We start from the raw sequence: 19,237 nt of genomic DNA on the forward strand, positions 1-19,237 counted from the left end.
AGAGATGAGACTATTTGCTTGACTGGATACAAAACTCCTAATAGAAAGAGCCAGCACATGCTCCTCTACCTCTTCATTCACTGGTGGTGATCACCTACCAGAATGAGGAATCAAGAGACCCCATTTTGAAGATAGGTATTTGTTCCAGAGGTCAGGCCCAGATCTATCAAACATTTATGGTACTTCTTTAGGAGGTAATCTCTTTAAATATCATAGGTACAATATCTGGAAAGCTCATATTTTTTAGACAGTTTCTCCTTATACAAGAAGGTCCACATCACCTCCATAAATGTCTTGTAGGGCTTTGACATGTTAATCTTGAGGATATTTCCTATGATTGGTAACGGTCTTGGTCCTGGGGGGAAATTCTTGTAAATTCCTTTATTCCAATTTTTAGAAGCAAAGAGCACAAATAGGATGACCAAGACAGCCAGGAGGATGGTGATGAGGTCCATGGTCAATGTTTTCTTCAAATCTGGAAAAAAAAAGTTTAAAAGACAAGGATGAACAACAAAGTAGTTAGAGCCCTTGTTTGGTCATCAATATATCCATGAGTGTGAGCAGAGTGATGTACGGACTCAGAGACTTTCTATAGAGAATGAACCTCTCTCCATGCGAGGGTATGAGCATAACTAGATGAGGTCTTCTGCCCCTTGGTTTGAACAATTATTGAGAGGTCTCAAAATTTCAAATTTCCACCAATGAACAAAGTATAGATTTCAACAATTATTATCAAAGTATGACTACTAGAGATGAGAGAATAGTACAAACTTAATTTTAGGCATATTTGCTTGAATTGGCTGACAGATTTGATTCTTTCCAAATAAAATTCGATCCTAATCTTCCCCAAAAATATGTTTTGGAAAGCGGTGAGGTCTCCCCAAACAATAAACTCAGGGAATGGAAGAGGAAAAAGAATAATAAAAGATTAGACTCTCCCTTTCTGTGCATGAAGTTTCATGCCTAATTCTCCATTCACTTAGGGTCTATAGTCTTCTCTTCGATTTTCTCATATTTAAATTTGGACTCTTCTAGTCTTCTGTCTTCCACAATAACCACGGTTTATCTTTTGTCTGAATCTGCTGGCAATGACTAGGCCTTATGACATGGTGGTTACATGTGTCCCTATCCCATGTTATTGATGTGCACGCTCCACATGACAACATTATGAAGCCTAGTAAGCACTGAAAGAGACCCAACAGAAGACTAAAAATGAGAAGACTGAAAGTCAGAAGATGAGGAAATGAAAGACCTGAAGTAAGAAGAGGACCAGGCTGGGAGCTGTGGTGGCAAGACAGGTGAGGGGCATGCTCAGGTATATTATCATTATTTTTTTCTTATTTCCTTAATTTTTATTTAAATCAAAGTCAATATAAAGTACACAAATTTGAAAATCCAAAATAGACAGACCTCAGATGCTAATAGGATTGGATAGAATACCTTCTGCGCTTTTTTCTTTGGATGTGGAAAATGGGTGTGATAGAATCCACTGGGGATTCTTTACAAAAAGTCTTGAAAAGTTTGGTTTAATAAATTCTAATTTTAAGGGCATAATGGCCTATTTAAAGAACCCCTCTGTCATAATCCAGCCCGGCTTTTCTTTGCTGTGGTTACACCCAGCTCTGGCCTGGTCATGTCAGGAGTTAACTTCCCTTGCCTCGTTATGGATCCCAGGACGCTATATATTGCCTCTAGACCTATGGCTCAGTGCCAGTGATATTTCTGCCTTGCAGCTTGTATACTGGCTCTGGTGAGTGTTCCCGATCTGTCCTGCCTCCCTGCTACTGTGTCCTGACTTTGACCCTTCCCCGTTTGTCTGCCTGTCCCAGTCCCTGACTTCCTGCTCTTGTCTGTTGTTTGTGTTTCCCTCTGCATACCTGATCTCCTGGCTTCCGACTCAGTTCTGTTTTCTGACTTGATTTTGATCCTCCCTCTGCAGTGACTTAACTTTCCTGGCTAGACCCTGACTCTTTGACTACTCTATTTCCCCCTGGTGGTTCGCCTGTTAACTACCTGCTGAATTCACTTTGGTGTACTTCAGCTGACCTGCCTTACTGTTACAGTATGACTTTGTTTCTCCTTCACTACTCTGCTGCCACTTAGTGGGGAATATGGTGTACTACGTCTTACTAGTCCTTTGTACAGCGTGACACTCTCAGAAAGAGTTGTACTAAACAATCAGGTTTTGGAATTTTTAGTATTACCAATGGAACAAGACGGGAGGGAATTTCCACTAGTCCCTGTTCTGTTTGTCATTAATATGGAATCTTTTGCACAAAAAAAAAAAAAAAAAATAGGATTATTGACTACAATATAACAGGATTCCAACTGGATGAGAAAATATAAGATTAGTACTTTTTGCTGATGAAGTTATATTGACAATGTAAAAAACCCTTTATGTTCCATGAGGGAAATTTCTAAAGTGATCAAAGAATTTTCTGATACTTCTTTCAACAAAAGAACTATAATAAAATCCTATATCGTAGCTATCAGGCTGCCAGCAGGGGGAGCTGTAGCCCTGCAGGATAGACACTAGACAGTGACGAATAAGTGAGGAGATGGAAACACCGTGTGTGCTTGGTGCAATACCTCACAGCACCAGCCGTAAAGCAGATGTCGCGAGGCGTGCGTGGGATGGTCGGGCAGGCCAGGTCAAATACTGAGTGAGGAGAAATAAGACCGGAAGGACGAGTAGAAGCAAGGTGGGCGTCAGGCCGATGTTAATACCAGAGGAAACAACCGAGTGGGAAGGTAGGAATGGGGAGACAACCAGAGCTAGATGGGAAGGAACGGAGGTGGGACCGGGGAACAGACAGAGAACTAGGGGACAGAACACAGACAGAAGGCAAGGACACAGGCAAGGCGGATCAGGATCAACACTTACAGGGACCAGCAATCACAGACAGAGCATCGCTAAGCTTATAGCCGCCGGTGGTTCACCAGAGATGACACTATATGAAGCATCCTAGGTACGGAAGCGATGCCCAGGAAAAGACTCCGCCCCCTAAACATATGGTCGGGGATGCGAAACCTTGACAGTAGCCTTATTTATCGATGAAAAAATAGAAACTGGAAAGATGAATCAATTCTTCATCTAACTATACGGTTAACAAGAGATCCCAACAGAGTGATACATTTAAACCTGGGGAATTCTCTGAGGATTTTATAAGAAGGTTTTATCACCATTTTTATACAAGAACTGTTATACCTGGGAATAAAACTTTCCTATCAGATGTTCTTACTTTTAAAACTGCTATAAGTCTTCAGTGATCCCTCTAGTCATAAATAAGGACTGGATTTAAAATGCCAATCACAAATCTCTAAGTTTATATGTCAAAATAGAAAACCAAGAGCTACCAACAAAACTATATATATATATATATATATATATATATATATATATATATATATATATATATATATATATATATATATATATATATATATATAAAATGGTTGTGTTAGGGCAACAAATATACTGAGTTGCTATATATTTTAATCTGATAAAGCAATGCCATAAATGTTTGTTGTTAAATGAAAACTTCAGAGGGAGTTCAGTGGAAAAATCACTAAATGAAAACATTTCTTAAAAAATGTAATACTGGCCAACCTTATTAAGAAAAATAAGGTTCTTCAATCACCTTTAATGAAAGTCACAATCACCGCAAAGAAAATATATAAGACCTCAACAAAATCATCCCCTTTTAGTTACAGGATCAATATTCTAATGAATATTTTAGAAGTGGGTTATTATTTTTTAACATCTTCTTGAATCTATGAATAATCTGTCTTTTCCTAGATGTGTCCAAATCGAATCCCGAAAAATTAGATTTCTGACAAATCCAACTTTTTTGAGAAATGCCTACCAAATTGAGATAGTTACAAATCAATTTGTTCTCTATTAGTTATTAGTTAATCTTTCAACATAGACAACTCATTGTGCTTAAAATTGATTTGTCTTCAGATTTTAAAATACAGACTGCATACATTTGTTTAGTCCTAATGAGGTTTGAATAGGTATATTGAAAATTCATGTCAATATTACTATAATTCTTTTTGACAGTTTCCCTTATGGATGGTAAAGTGATCACTTTCCTATCTGAAATATACAACCATTCTAACATGGATTTTTAAAGCATGTACACCAGCCTCATCAGGTCTAAGGAACCTATTTATTAATATGTGCAGTTTGCATTGTAAAATCTGCTGGCAGATTCAACTGAAAATAAACCAAGATATATAAGAGATTACCTTGGTAACTGGGCACACATGTATTTGCCAATACATAAGCTAAATATCTCTTTTTTCAAATGTTCCTATAGCAGTAATGTAATGCCAGAGTTCCCTTATTCATTGTTAGCATTTCAGTGTGCAGTTGTATATGTTTTGTAGTTATAATGTGTTTTCAGCTGACACCTGTTTCCACCTGTTGAATGTGCGGGTCAGTCTTTTTGATATATTTGTAATGCATTTCTTCCCGACTAAGCATTCCACCCTATAACCAGGCTGTGGTTAGTCCTTTATCCTTGACATGGAGGTTTTTAACCCAGGTAGTGGCATTTCAAGTTAGGGTCTCGGTATACAGAGATCACCTTGTTGGGGTAACTGGGCACACATGTATTAGCCAATACATAAGCTTAATATCTCTTTTTTTTTTTTCAAATATTCATATAGCAGTAATACAATGCCAGAGTTCCCTTATTCATTGTTAACATTTTAGTGTGCAGCTATATATGTTTTGTAGTTAGAATGTGTTTTGTTTTCAGCTGGCACCTGTTTCCACCTGTTGGATGTGCGAGTCAGTCTTTTTGATATATTTGTAATGCATTTTTTTCTGACTGAGCACTCCACCCTATAACTAGGCTGTGGTTGGTCCTTTATGCTCAGACATGGAGGTTTTTAACCCAGGTATTGGCATTTCAAGTTAGGGTCCCGGTATACAGAGATCACCTTGTTGGGGTAACTGGGCACACATGTATTAGCCAATACATAAGCTTAACATCTCTTTTTTTTTTTCAAATATTCCTATAGCAGTAATACAATGCCAGAGTTCCCTTATTCATTGTTAGCATTTCAGTGTGCAGCTGTGTATGTTTTGTAGTTAGAATGTGTTTTGTTTTCAGCTGGCACCTGTTTCCACCTGTTGGATGTGCGAGTCAGTCTTTTTTGATATATTTGTAATGCATTTCTTTCTGACTGAGCACTCCACCCTATAACTAGGCTGTGGTTGGTCCTTTATGCTCAGAAATGGAGGTTTTTAACCCAGGTAGTGGCATTTCAAGTTAGGGTCCCAGTATACAGAGATCACCTTGTCAGGGTAACTGGGCTCACAGGTATTAGCCAATACATAAGCTTTATATCTCTTTTTTTTTTCAAATATTACTATAGCAGTAATGCAATGTCAGCGTTCCCTTATTCATTGTTAGCATTTTAGAGTGCAGCTGTATATGTTATTATAGTTGATAAAAAAACAAAACATATTTGTGTTCTGAGATAGTGGTAATATCTACTTAAAATTGTGCACTCTGTTAATTTTTGAGTCAGACCCTATGCAAGTCCACCCATTGATGTCTTAGTTGGTGGTCACACACAAGCAGCTTGTACGCAGCATTATTATTCAGATTAGTACCACTATGCTGGTCATAGAGGAAGTGGAATACATATAGTAGCAAGTAATGATTGACAGCTGGAAAAAATAATATTTGTACCCTCTCCAACTAAGAATAGCATGGAAAATATGCAAAATAGCAGTAATGTTGGTCAATGAAGGTGTCTACAATGTATATTCAACAAGGAACACATACAGCTGAGGGTTCTTACAGCAGATGGCATATGGAGAAAAGTATGTATACCCTTCACATTAAACCTATAGAAAATTTTCTGACTTCCCATTCTACACATATACACATTAATATGGACCAGACCCCTCTACAAATATAACAGCCCCCAGTCTTCTGAGAAGGCTTTCTACAAGATTTTGGAGGTGCCTGTGGAAGTTTTTGCCATTTCATCCAGGAGAGCATTTGTGAGGAGTCATGGAGAGACCAGGCTCACCATCTCCAATCTAGTTCATCTCAAAATTTTTAGATGGGGTTGAGGTCACCTCTCTGTGCAACCGGTCAAGTTCTTCCACCAAAACTCCCTGACTTCCCGTTCTACACATATACACATTAGTATGGATTAGGCCCCTCTACAAATATAACAGCCCCCAGTCTTCTGAGAAGGCTTTCTACAAGGTTTTAGAGGTGCCTGTGTAGTTTTTGCCATTTCATCCAGGAGAGCATTTGTGAGGAGACATGGAGACACCAGGTTCACCATCTCCAATCTAGTTGCTCTCAAAATTTTTAGATGGTATTGAGGTCACGTCTCTGTGCAGCCGGTCAAGTTCTTCCACCAACACTCTCCTAACTGTGTCTGTATGGACCTATACACTGGGTCTTGCTTCCTCCACTAAACTCTACAGCAGCCACAATGCAGTCAGGCGGGTAACGTTCTCCTGACATTTACCAAACTCAGTCTCCTCCATCAGACGCCAGATACAGACATGTTATCCATCACTGCACAGGACACATTTCCTCCAAAACTCAGTGTTGGCGTCTTTCCACCACTCTTATACTCGGCATTGTACTTGGTGATGTAAGGCTCATGATGATTCTAGGCATTTTTTTTTACCCAGGGTTTGGTAGAATCTACATAATGTACATATTGGGTTCCCCATAACCTTCATCACAGATGATACAGAATAGTAGCACGTTATTTTGTATTATGTCATGGAATTTTTCTATGTATAGAAATAATATAAAAAATACTTGTTTCTTACTTTTTTGGCTGCAGAGAGTGGAGGCGTCACAGAGATCTGAATGAGTCTTCACTCCCTGGCTGCGATCCCTTAGCTTGTAATCTCCAGGACAATATTTAACTCGTGTAATGATGACATTTTGACAAAAGGATATAAATACTGCTCTACTTGTTATTGAAAATATCAGCTGGATTGTCTACCCTGCACAGTGTTAGCTCTTATGTTCAGGATCCTCTCTCCTGTAGAGTGTCTCTTAAGTGAAGAGTACTCTTTCCTGTAGTGTCAGCTCTTATGTGCAGGGTCCTCTCTCCTGTAGAGTGTCTCTTAAGTGAAGAGTACTCTTTCCTGTAGTGTCAGCTCTTATGTGCAGGGTCCTCTCTCCTGTAGAGTGTCAGCTCTAATGTGCAGGGTCCTCTCTCCTGTAGAGTGTTAGCTCTTATGTGCAGGGTCCACTCTCCTGTAGAGCATCAGCTCTTATGGCTAAGGTCCTCTCTCCTGTAGAATGTCAGCTCTTACGTGCAGGGTCCTCTCTCCTGGAGTGTCAGCTCTTATGTACAGGGTTCTCTCTCCTGGAGTGTCAGCTCTTATGTACAGGGTTCTCTCTCCTGTAGAGTGTGACCTCTTATGTGCAGGGTCCTCTCTCCTGTAGAGTGTTTCTTATGTGCAGGGTCCTCTCTCCTGAAGTGTCAGCTCTTATGTACAGGGTTCTCTCTCCTGTAGAGTGTCAGCTCTTATGTGCAGGGTCCTCTCTCCTGTAGAGTTTCAGATCTTATGTCTAAGGTCCTCTCTCCTGTAGCATGTCAGATCTTATGTACAGGGTTCTCTCTCCTGTAGAGTGTGACCTCTTATGTACAGGGTCCTCTCTCCTCTGGAGGGTCAACTCTTATGTCTAAGGTCCTCTATCCTGTAGAGTGTGAGCTCTTATGTGCAGGGTTCTCTCTCCTGTAGAGTGTCAGCTCTTATGTGCAGGTTTCTCTTTCCTGTAGAGTGTCAGCGCTTATGTACAGGGTCCTCTCTCCTGTAGAGTGTCAGCTCCAATGTGCAGGGTCCACTCTCTTGTAGAGTGTCAGCTCTTATGTGCAGAATCTTCTGTCCTGTAGAGTGTCTCTTATGTGCAGGGTCCTCTCTCCTGTAGAGTGCCAGCTCTTATGTGCAGGGTCCTCTCTCCTGTAGAGCGTCAGCTCTTATGTCTTAGGTCCTCTCTCCTGTAGAATGTCAGCTCTTATGTGCAGAGTCCTCTCTCCTGGAGTGTGAGCTTTTATGTGCAGGGTTCTCTCTCCTGTAGAGTGTCAGCTCTTATGTGCAGGGTTCTCTCTCCTGTAGAGTGTCAGCTCTTATGTGCAGGGTCCTCTCTCCTGTAGAGTGTCAGCTCTTATGTGCAGGGTCCTCTCTCCTGTAGAGTGTTAGCTCTTACGTGCAGGGTCCTCTCTCCTGTAGAGTGTCAGCTCTTATGTGCAGGGTCCTCTCTCCTGTAGCATGTCAGCTCTTAAGTACAGGGTTCTCTCTCCTGTAGAGTGTCAGCTCTTATGTCTAAGGTCCTCTCTCCTGTAGAGTGTCAGCTCTTATGTGCAGGGTCCTCGCTCCTGGAGTGTCAGCTCTTAAGTGCAGGGTCCTCTCTCCCGTAGAGTGTCAGCTCTTATGTCTAAGGTCCTCTCTCCTGTAGCGTGTCAGCTGTTATGTGCAGGGTTCTCTTTCCTGTAGAGTGTCAGCGCTTATGTACAGGGTCCTCTCTCCTGTAGAGTGTCAGCTCTTATGTGCAGGGTCCATTCTCCTGTAGAGTGTCAGCTCTTATGTGCAGGGTCCTCTCTCCTGTAGAGTGTCGGCTCTTTTGTCTAAGTTCCTCTCCCCTGTAGCGTGTCAGCTCTAATGTGCAGGGTTCTCTCTCTTGTAGAGTGTCAGCTTTTATGTGCAGAATCCTCTGTCCTGTAGAGTGTTTCTTATGTGCAGGGTCCTCTCTCCTGTAGAATGTCAGCTCTTATGTGCAGGGTCCTCTCTCCTGGAGTGTTAGCTCTTATGTACAGGGTCATCTCTCCTGTAGAGTTTCAGATCTTATGTCTAAGGTCCTCTCTCCTGTAGCATGTCAGCTCTTATGTGCAGGGTTCTCTCTCCTGTAGAGTGTCAGCTCTTATGTACAGGGTCCTCTCTCCTCTAGAGGGTCAGCTCTTATGTCTAAGGTCCTCTATCCTGTAGAGTGTCAGCTGATGTGCAGGGTGCTCTCTCCTGTAGAGTGTCAGCTCCTATGTCTAATGTCCTCTCTCCTGTAGTGTGTCAGCTCTTATGTACAGGGTCCTCCCTACTGTAGAGTGACAGCTCTTGTGTCTAAGGTCCTCTATTCTGTAGAGTGTGAGCTCTTATGTGCAGGGTCCTCTCTCCTTCAGCATGTCAGCTCTTATGTACAGGGTTCTCTCTCCTGTAGAGTGTCAGCTCTTATGTCTAAGTCCTCTCTACTGTAGAGTGTCAGCTATTATGTGCATGGTCCTCTCTCCTGAAGTGTCAGCTCTTATGTGCAGGGTCCTCTCTCCTGTAGAGTGTCAACTCCCATGTCTAAGGTCCTCTCTCCTGTAGCGTGTCACCTCTTATGTGCAGGTTTCTCTTTCCTGTAGAGTGTCAGCGCTTATGTACAAGGTCCTCTCACCTGTAGAGTGTCAGCTCCTATGTGCAGGGTCCAGTCTCCTGTAGAGTGTCAGCTCTTATGTGCAGGGTCCTCTCTCCTGTTGAGTGTCAGCTCTTATGTGCAGGTTCCTCTCTCCTGTAGAGCATCAGCTCTTATGGCTAAGGTCCTCTCTCCTGTAGAATGTCAGCTCTTATGTGCAGGGTCCTCTCTCCTGGAGTGTCAGCTCTTATGTGCAGGGTTCTCTCTCTTGTAGAGTGTCAGCTCTTATGTGCAGGGTCCTCTCTCCTGTAGCATGTCATCTCTTATGTGCAGTGTTCTCTCTCCTGTAGAGTGTCAGCTCTTATGTGCAGGGTCCTCTCTCCTGTAGCATGTCAGCTCTTAAGTACAGGGTTCTCTCTCCTGTAGAGTGTCAGCTCTTATGTCTAAGGTCCTCTCTCCTGTAGAGTGTCAGCTCTTATGTGCAGGGTCCTCGCTCCTGGAGTGTCAGCTCTTAAGTGCAGGGTCCTCTCTCCCGTAGAGTGTCAGCTCTTATGTCTAAGGTCCTCTCTCCTGTAGCGTGTCAGCTGTTATGTGCAGGGTTCTCTTTCCTGTAGAGTGTCAGCGCTTATGTACAGGGTCCTCTCTCCTGTAGAGTGTCAGCTCTTATGTGCAGGGTCCATTCTCCTGTAGAGTGTCAGCTCTTATGTGCAGGGTCCTCTCTCCTGTAGAGTGTCGGCTCTTTTGTCTAAGTTCCTCTCCCCTGTAGCGTGTCAGCTCTAATGTGCAGGGTTCTCTCTCTTGTAGAGTGTCAGCTTTTATGTGCAGAATCCTCTGTCCTGTAGAGTGTCTCTTATGTGCAGGGTCCTCTCTCCTGTAGAATATCAGCTCTTATGTGCAGGGTCCTCTCTCCTGGAGTGTTAGCTCTTCTTATGTACAGGGTCATCTCTCCTGTAGAGTTTCAGATCTTATGTCTAAGGTCCTCTCTCCTGTAGCATGTCAGCTCTTATGTGCAGGGTTCTCTCTACTGTAGAGTGTCAGCTCTTATGTGCAGGGTCCTCTCTCCTGTAGAGTGTCAGCTCTTATGTACAGGGTCCTCTCTCCTCTAGAGGGTCAGCTCTTATGTCTAAGGTCCTCTATCCTGTAGAGTGTCAGCATCTATGTCTAATGTCCTCTCTCCTGTAGTGTGTCAGCTCTTATGTACAGGGTCCTCCCTACTGTAGAGTGACAGCTCTTGTGTCTAAGGTCCTCTATTCTGTAGAGTGTGAGCTCTTATGTACAGGGTCCTCTCTCCTGTAGAGTGTCAGCTCTTATGTCTAAGTCCTCTCTACTGTAGAGTGTCAGCTATTATGTGCAGGGTCCTCTCTCCTGAAGTGTCAGCTCTTATATGCAGGGTCCTCTCTCCTGTTGAGTCTCAGCTCTTATGTGCGGGGTCCTCTCTCCTGTAGAGTGTCAGCTCCCATGTCTAAGGTCCTCTCTCCTGTAGCGTGTCACCTCTTATGTGCAGGTTTCTCTTTCCTGTAGAGTGTCAGCGCTTATGTACAAGGTCCTCTCACCTGTAGAGTGTCAGCTCCTATGTGCAGGGCCCACTCTCCTGTAGAGTGTCAGCTCTTATGTGAAGAATCATCTGTCCTGTAGAGTGTCTCTTATTTGCAGGGTCCTCTCTCCTGTAGAATGTCAGCTCTTATGTGCAGGGTCCTCTCTCCTGTTGAGTGTCAGCTCTTTTGTGCAGGTTCCTCTCTCCTGTAGAGCATCAGCTCTTATGGCTAAGGTCCTCTCTCCTGTAGAATGTCAGCTCTTATGTGCAGGGTCCTCTCTCCTGGAGTGTCAGCTCTTATGTGCAGGGTTCTCTCTCTTGTAGAGTGTCAGCTCTTATGTGCAGGGTCCTCTCTCCTGTAGAGTTTCAGATCTTATGTCTAACGTCCCCTCTCCTGTAGCATGTCATCTCTTATGTGCAGTGTTCTCTCTCCTGTAGAGTGTCAGCTCTTATGTACAGGGTCCTCTCTCCTGTAGAGCGTCAGCTCCTATGTCTAAGGTCCTCTCTCCTGTAGAGTGTCAGCTCATGTGCAGGGTTCTCTCTCCTGTAGAGTGTCAGCTCTTATGTAAAGGGTCCTCTCTCCTGTAGAGTGTCAGCTCTTATGTCTAATGTCCTCTGTCCTGTAGTGTGTCAGCTCTTATGTACAGGGTCCTCTCTCCTGTAGAGTGTCAGCTCTTATGTGCAGGGTCCTCTTTCCTGTAGCATGTCAGCTCTTATGTGCAGGGTTCTCTCTCCTGTAGAGTGTCAGCTCTTATGTACAGGGTCCTCTCTCCTGTAGAGGGTCAGCTCCTATGTCTAATGTCCTCTCTCCTGTAGTGTGTCAGCTCTTATCTACAGGGTCCTCTCTCCTGGAGAGTGTCAGCTCTTATGGCTAATGTCCTCTCTCCTGTAGAATGTCAGCTCTTATGTGCAGGGTCCTCTCTCCTGAAGTGTCAGCTCTTATGTGCAGGGTTCTCTCTCCTGTAGCATGTCAGCTCTTATGTGCAGGGTCCTCTCTCCTGTAGAGTGTCAGCTCTTATGTACAGGGTCCTCTCTCCTGTAGAGGGTCAGCTCCTATGTCTAAGGTCCTCTCTCCAGTAGAGTGTCAGCTCAGGTGCAGGTTCTCTCTCCTGTAGAGTGTCAGCTCTTATGTAAAGTGTCCTCTCTCCTGTAGCGTGTTAGCTCTTATGTGCAGGGTTCTCTTTCTTGTAGAGTCTCAGCTCTTATGTGCAGGGTCCTCTCTCCTGTAGAGTCTCAGCTCTTATGTGCAGAATCCTCTGTCCTGTAGAGTGTCTCTTATGTGCAGGGTCCTCTCTCCTGTTGAGTGTCAGCTCTTATGTGCAGGGTCCTCTCTCCTGTAGAATGTCAGCTCTTATGTGTGCAGGGTCCTCTCTCCTGGAGTGTCAGCTCTTATGTGCAGGGTTCTCTCTCCTGTAGAGTGTCAGCTCTTATGTGCAGGGTCCTCTCTCCTGTAGAGTGTCAGCTCTTATGTCTAAGTCCTCTCTACTGTAGAGTGTCAGCTATTATGTGCAGGGTCCTCTCTCCTGAAGTGTCAGCTCTTATATGCAGGGTCCTCTCTCCTGTTGAGTCTCAGCTCTTATGTGCGGGGTCCTCTCTCCTGTAGAGTGTCAGCTCCCATGTCTAAGGTCCTCTCTCCTGTAGCGTGTCACCTCTTATGTGCAGGTTTCTCTTTCCTGTAGAGTGTCAGCGCTTATGTACAAGGTCCTCTCACCTGTAGAGTGTCAGCTCCTATGTGCAGGGCCCACTCTCCTGTAGAGTGTCAGCTCTTATGTGAAGAATCCTCTGTCCTGTAGAGTGTCTCTTATTTGCAGGGTCCTCTCTCCTGTAGAATGTCAGCTCTTATGTGCAGGGTCCTCTCTCCTGTTGAGTGTCAGCTCTTATGTGCAGGTTCCTCTCTCCTGTAGAGCATCAGCTCTTATGGCTAAGGTCCTCTCTCCTGTAGAATGTCAGCTCTTATGTGCAGGGTCCTCTCTCCTGGAGTGTCAGCTCTTATGTGCAGGGTTCTCTCTCTTGTAGAGTGTCAGCTCTTATGTGCAGGGTCCTCTCTCCTGTAGAGTTTCAGATCTTATGTCTAACGTCCCCTCTCCTGTAGCATGTCATCTCTTATGTGCAGTGTTCTCTCTCCTGTAGAGTGTCAGCTCTTATGTACAGGGTCCTCTCTCCTGTAGAGCGTCAGCTCCTATGTCTAAGGTCCTCTCTCCTGTAGAGTGTCAGCTCATGTGCAGGGTTCTCTCTCCTGTAGAGTGTCAGCTCTTATGTAAAGGGTCCTCTCTCCTGTAGAGTGTCAGCTCTTATGTCTAATGTCCTCTGTCCTGTAGTGTGTCAGCTCTTATGTACAGGGTCCTCTCTCCTGTAGAGTGTCAGCTCTTATGTGCAGGGTCCTCTTTCCTGTAGCATGTCAGCTCTTATGTGCAGGGTTCTCTCTCCTGTAGAGTGTCAGCTCTTATGTACAGGGTCCTCTCTCCTGTAGAGGGTCAGCTCCTATGTCTAAGCTCCTCTCTCCTGTAGAGTGTCAGCTCTTATGTAAAGGGTCCTCTCTCCTGTAGAGTGTCAGCTCTTATGTCTAATGTCCTCTCTCCTGTAGTGTGTCAGCTCTTATCTACAGGGTCCTCTCTCCTGGAGAGTGTCAGCTCTTATGGCTAATGTCCTCTCTCCTGTAGAATGTCAGCTCTTATGTGCAGGGTCCTCTCTCCTGAAGTGTCAGCTCTTATGTGCAGGGTTCTCTCTCCTGTAGCATGTCAGCTCTTATGTGCAGGGTCCTCTCTCCTGTAGAGTGTCAGCTCTTATGTACAGGGTCCTCTCTCCTGTAGAGGGTCAGCTCCTATGTCTAAGGTCCTCTCTCCAGTAGAGTGTCAGCTCAGGTGCAGGTTCTCTCTCCTGTAGAGTGTCAGCTCTTATGTAAAGTGTCCTCTCTCCTGTAGCGTGTTAGCTCTTATGTGCAGGGTTCTCTTTCTTGTAGAGTCTCAGCTCTTATGTGCAGGGTCCTCTCTCCTGTAGAGTCTCAGCTCTTATGTGCAGAATCCTCTGTCCTGTAGAGTGTCTCTTATGTGCAGGGTCCTCTCTCCTGTTGAGTGTCAGCTCTTATGTGCAGGGTCCTCTCTCCTGTAGAATGTCAGCTCTTATGTGTGCAGGGTCCTCTCTCCTGGAGTGTCAGCTCTTATGTGCAGGGTTCTCTCTCCTGTAGAGTGTCAGCTCTTATGTGCAGGGTCCTCTCTCCTGTAGAGTTTCAGATCTTATGTCTAAGGTCCTCTCTCCTGTAGCATGTCAGCTCTTATGTGCAGGGTTCTCTCTCCTGTAGAGTGTCAGCTCTTATGTACAGGGTCCTCTCTCCTGTAGAGGGTCAGCTCCTATGTGTAAGGTCCTCTCTCCTGTAGATTGTCAGCTCATGTGCAGGGTCCTCTCTCCTGTAGAGTGTCAGCTCTTGTGTGTAAGGTCCTCTATCCTGTAGAGTGTGAGCTGTTATGTGCAGGGTTCTCTCTCCTGTAGAGTGTCAGCTCTTATGTACAGGGTCCTCTCTCCTGTAGAGTGTCAGCTCTTATGTCTAAGGTCCTCTATCCTGTAGAGTGTCAGCTCTTATGTGCAGGGTTCTCTCTCCTGTAGAGTGTCAGCTCTTATGTAAAGGGTCCTCTCTCCTGTAGAGTGTCAGCTCTTATGTCCAAGGTCCTCTCTCCTGTAGAGTGTCAGCTCTTATGTGCAGGGTTCTCCTTACTGTAGTGTCAGCTCTTATGTGCAGGATTCTGTCTCCTGTAGAGTGTCCGTGTATCAGATTTAATGGACAGGGACCTCTGCTGTAGAATTTCAGAACTAGTTATGAACAGAGTCGCAACAGAGTTGAGTTCTGTCTTTATAGACTATCAAAAGTTTTAGAACCTACTAATGTGGGTTCTAATCAGTTCCTACCTCTATGGTATTTATGCCCGTGTTCAGTTTACAAGCTATTTTTTATAGAACTTGAAACACTATAATTGTAACTGATGTGAGAGGTTTATAATGTTACTGTTGTAAAACAGAAATTGCTGTTATATAAGAGTAAAACTAAATAGCTGATGAAGAGGAAAATGCCAAGACAGGAGGGCGGAGGGATCATTAGGAAACTCAGGGCGGAGGGATCATTATGTCAACCTTATAGGAAGAGTTGAGTGGAATTTTTTTTAGGGGGTACAACAAGTTTAGTTCATGACATAAGGCAAAGTGAGTTATCTATCTATCTATCTATCTATCCATCTATCCCTCTATCTATCTATTATCTAGTTGTCGCTGGCGGAGGAGGGGACGCTGCGCTCACCCACTGCTCGGGTCCGGCTGCTGCTGCTGCTCGGTGGTGGCTCGAGCGGTGTGCCGGATCCCGGGGACTCGAGTGGCGTTCCTCGCCCGTGAATGAAAGGGGAGGCTGGTGTGTGGTTTGGGGATATTGTCCGTGACGCCACCCACGGTTGTGGTGAAGTTGTGACACCACCGCTGCTCTGGACGGGGATCCCGGGAGCGATGACAGGGAGCAGCTTGGATGTTGGTTCTCCCCTCCGTGGGTATGGAGGTTGTTTGTCCCGGGGCCCGGTGAGGGGTAGTGATGGCAGGCGGGTTACGGGGCCTGGTGAGGTGCAGGGTCACGGGGGCAGCGCTGTGCCGCACGGCACGGTGGTACTCACTTAGCCAGTAATTCACACAGAGTCTCTGGTCAAACATACGGCTGGATGGCGGGTCCCACAGGTGGCTGCGGTTGTTCTCCTCCCGGTGACTGCCTTTCCCTGCACCTGTGTTGTGGATACGGTTCCAATGGCTTCCCACCGGTAACCCGCTCCCCAGCTTAGATGGATGCTGAGGGAGCCCCTTTTGCCCGCAGGCTCTGGCCCTGGGAACTGTAGCCTTGGCGGTGACTGTGTTTCCCTCTACGGTGTGAGCTGTTGCCTTCAATCGGATCTTGGCTGCTGGGAAACCCCGGAGGTTCCCTTCGCTAACGGATTTGACCGGTTTTACGGCGACTCCTAGCCTGATCGGGGTCCCTTGGCCCTGCCGGATGGTGCTAGCTTCTCTTCACTCCCCGATCCGGTACCGGCGGGCCACCGCCCGTCCCCGGTCCGTACGGTTCACTTCAATCAGCCTCTCCTGCAGACGGTCACCCCCGTCTGCCAACCTTGCTGAGTGCCCGGGCCACACACCCGGACACGGTCAGTCTCCTCTACTGCTACTTTCCTCTCCAAAACTGATCTCTCACTGACTCCTTTTCCCGCCTCCAGGACTGTGAACTCCTCGGTGGGTGGAACCAACTGCCTTGCCCACCCCCTGGTGTGGACATCAGCCCCTGGAGGAAGGCAACAAGGATTTGTGTTTGGCTTCGGTGTGCCTAGCCGGGGTGTAGGGTGTGTTGGTGTAGTACCTGTGACGACCTGGCTAGTCCAGGGCACCACAATCCCCCTTAGTAAAATACAGACCATCCGCGGGCTGCCCGTCCATCACCGGTTTTTTTTCACAACTGAAAAAGAGTAAAAACGGTAAAAACATATAAAGACATCATAAACATTTTCAACGGTACGGCTTCCGCTCTTCTCCCACCCAAACAACCTGGCCCTGATGCTGCCCCTAAGAAGCGGGCAGCACCCTTTGACCCCAGTCCAGCACCAAGTTGCCCGAGCGGGTTCTGTCTCTTTCAGGGGACCCGCGTCCAAGGGGACCCCTGAACCCCCGGAGGATTGCCACCGGTTACGGTAGTGGCGGGCCTGGGCTATCTCTTTCCTCCAGGCCCATCCTCCCAAATCAGCCTCTCCGGAGGCGGCAACGGTTTCAAGCCAACAACATTTTTATTTACATGCCACTGAGTTTGTGGTTGCCCTGCAAGTTCTCGGGCTTGTCCGTAAGCAGTTCCTTACGCAGCGGTTTGCAGACAGTCCCTACGGGGACAACAGTTGCCGGCAACGGCCGGTTCAATCACAGTACAATCAGGTGAACTTCTTCGGTTGATTAATCTTCGCTTATCATTTAAAACTTTCAACTTGTACAGGTGGTCCCAACGGGGACAACTTGCAGCGGAGCGCCGCTGCCATCACTCTGACTCTTCCCCTGAGGTGGCCCCATCCTCTACCACCAACATTTCGAACATGCAGTGGCAGGCCTGCTGGGAGAGGGGCGCCCGGTATCCATTCCCACTGGTGCGCGGATTATAGAAAACCACCGGCTCTCCTTCATAGCGGAGGCGCTCCCTCGCTTCCTCGAACTCAGAGGTGGGCCCAGCGCCGGGGCCGGAGTCATCATCAACTGTCCCGGCACCTGGCGGGTGGCCGCCATCTGCCGCAGTCTTCAGGTTTCCGGCATGCAGCACGTCAGGCTCTACTTTGATAGCACGGGGCAGCAGGTCAGGCTGGTCAATGCTGAGGCGTCCCATAGGTAATGGCAGGGACGACACGAGGGCCGAGACTGGGCCGGGCCCCCCAGCCGCAGTGGCCGGTCCCGGTAGGACATGGGGGCGTGGGTCACCCGTCAGCTCCATCACATCTGCTCCCATCCCATACATCGGGGCAGTCGCGACCAGCATTTTTACCTCGTTGGTCTACTGCTCCATCATGAGGTATATCTGGTTCTGCTGGCGGTGGTTGAAGTCAACTACTCTGGCCTTCATCCACGCTAAGGTCCCGGGCTCAAGCTCAGCGCCTGTTGCAATCCTTGCCGGGGCCTCTGGCGACAGGGTGAGCGGGTATAGGCCGGGCCCCTCAGCCGCAGTGGCTGATCCCTCGGGAATACAGGTGCGTGGGTCACTCACCAGCTCCTCAAGATCATCCTCCACCTCACGCTTCCGCATAGCAGCCACCACGTCTGCCATGTCGGCCTCCCACTCCTCCAGGAGAAGCTGCATGTGGGCCTGCAGACGGTTACTCAGCGGGGCGGTCCGGTCTTTCACCCACGCCGCGGTGCCTGGCGCGGGGACTATGGGGTTGTTGGTCGGACTGTGCATCTCGGCCATGGTGCCTTCCAGGAACCCAGTATCGCTGCAGAGTCCTGGCGTCCCTGCTTTTATAGCCTCGGGCTACATGCGGCCAGACGCCATCCATCCCCCTTAGTCTCTTTCCGGCTCCTCCTCTACAGGGGCGGGGTTTCGGCTTTCGCGTCTTCACTGCTCGAGGAGACGCTCGAGCGGGAACTTTTCACGCCCAAAAATGGCGGCTTCTCAAAATTTTCGGCCGGACACCTCCGGCGGTCACAAGGCGCACCTCTACCAGACGGCCGAGCGGTAAGATCCTGTTCGTGACGCCAAGTTGTCGCGGGCGGAGGAGGGGACACTGCGCTCACCCACTGCTTGGGTCCGGCTGCTGCTGCTGCTCGGTGGTGGCTCGAGCGGTGTGCCAGATCCCGGGGACTCGAGTGGCGTTCCTCGCCCGTGAGTTAAAGGGGAGGTTGGTGTGTGGTTTGGGGATATTGTCTGTGACGCCATCCACGGTTGTGGTGAAGTTGTGACAACACCGCTGCTCTGGATGGGGATCTCGGGAGCGATGACAGGGAGCAGCTTGGATGTTGGTTCTCCCCTCCGTGGGTAGGGGGGTTGGTTGTCCCGGGGCCCGGTGAGGGTTAGGGATGGCAGGCGGGCTACGGGGCCTGGTGAGGTGCAGGGTCGCAGGGGCAGCGCTGTGCCGCACGGCATGGTGGTACTCACTCAGCCAATAATTCACACAGAGTCTCTGGTCAAACAAACAGCTGGATGGACGGGTCCCACAGGCGGCTGCGGTTGTTCTCCTCCCGGTAGGTTGATGGTGACTGCCTTTCCCTGCATCTGTGTTGTGGATATGGTTCCAATGGCTTCCCACCGGTAACCCGCTCCCCAGCTTAGATGGATGCTGAGGGAGCCCCTTTTGCCCGCAGGCTCTGGCCATAGGAACTGTAGCCTTGGCGGTGACTGTGTTTCCCTCTACGGTGTGAGCTGTTGCCTTCAATCGGGTCTTGGCTGCTGGGAAACCCCGGAGGTTCCCTTCACTAACGGATTTGACCGGTTTTACGGCGACTCCTAGCCTGGTCGGGGTCCGTTGGCCCTGCCGGATGGTGCTGGCTTCTCTTCACTCCCCGATCCGGTACCGGCGGGCCACCGCCCGTCCCCGGTCCGTACGGTTCACTCCAATCAGCCTCTCCTGCAGACGGTCACCACCGTCTGCCAACCTTGTTGAGTGCCCGGCCCACACACCCAGACATGGTCAGTCTCCTCTACTGCTACTTTCCTCTCCAAAACTGATCTCTCACTGACTCCTTTTCCCGCCTCCAGGACTGTGAACTCCTCGGTGGGCGGGACCAACCGCCTGGCCCAACCCCTAGTGTGGACATCAGCCCCTGGAGG

General features: G+C 47.6%; 1 protein-coding gene across 1 annotated transcript in view; it reads right to left on the bottom strand.

The window, feature by feature from the left end:
- Nucleotides 1-19,237, bottom strand: part of LOC142297391 (uncharacterized) — a 165,464-nt gene that overhangs the window by 54,399 nt on the left and 91,828 nt on the right. The window contains exon 11 of the mRNA XM_075341616.1: nucleotides 282-475. Coding sequence (XP_075197731.1) covers nucleotides 282-475 — 194 coding nt within the window. The remainder of the gene's footprint in view (nucleotides 1-281; nucleotides 476-19,237) is intronic.

Source organism: Anomaloglossus baeobatrachus, chromosome 3 (assembly GCF_048569485.1).
Source record: "Anomaloglossus baeobatrachus isolate aAnoBae1 chromosome 3, aAnoBae1.hap1, whole genome shotgun sequence".
Lineage (NCBI taxonomy): Eukaryota > Metazoa > Chordata > Amphibia > Anura > Aromobatidae > Anomaloglossus > Anomaloglossus baeobatrachus.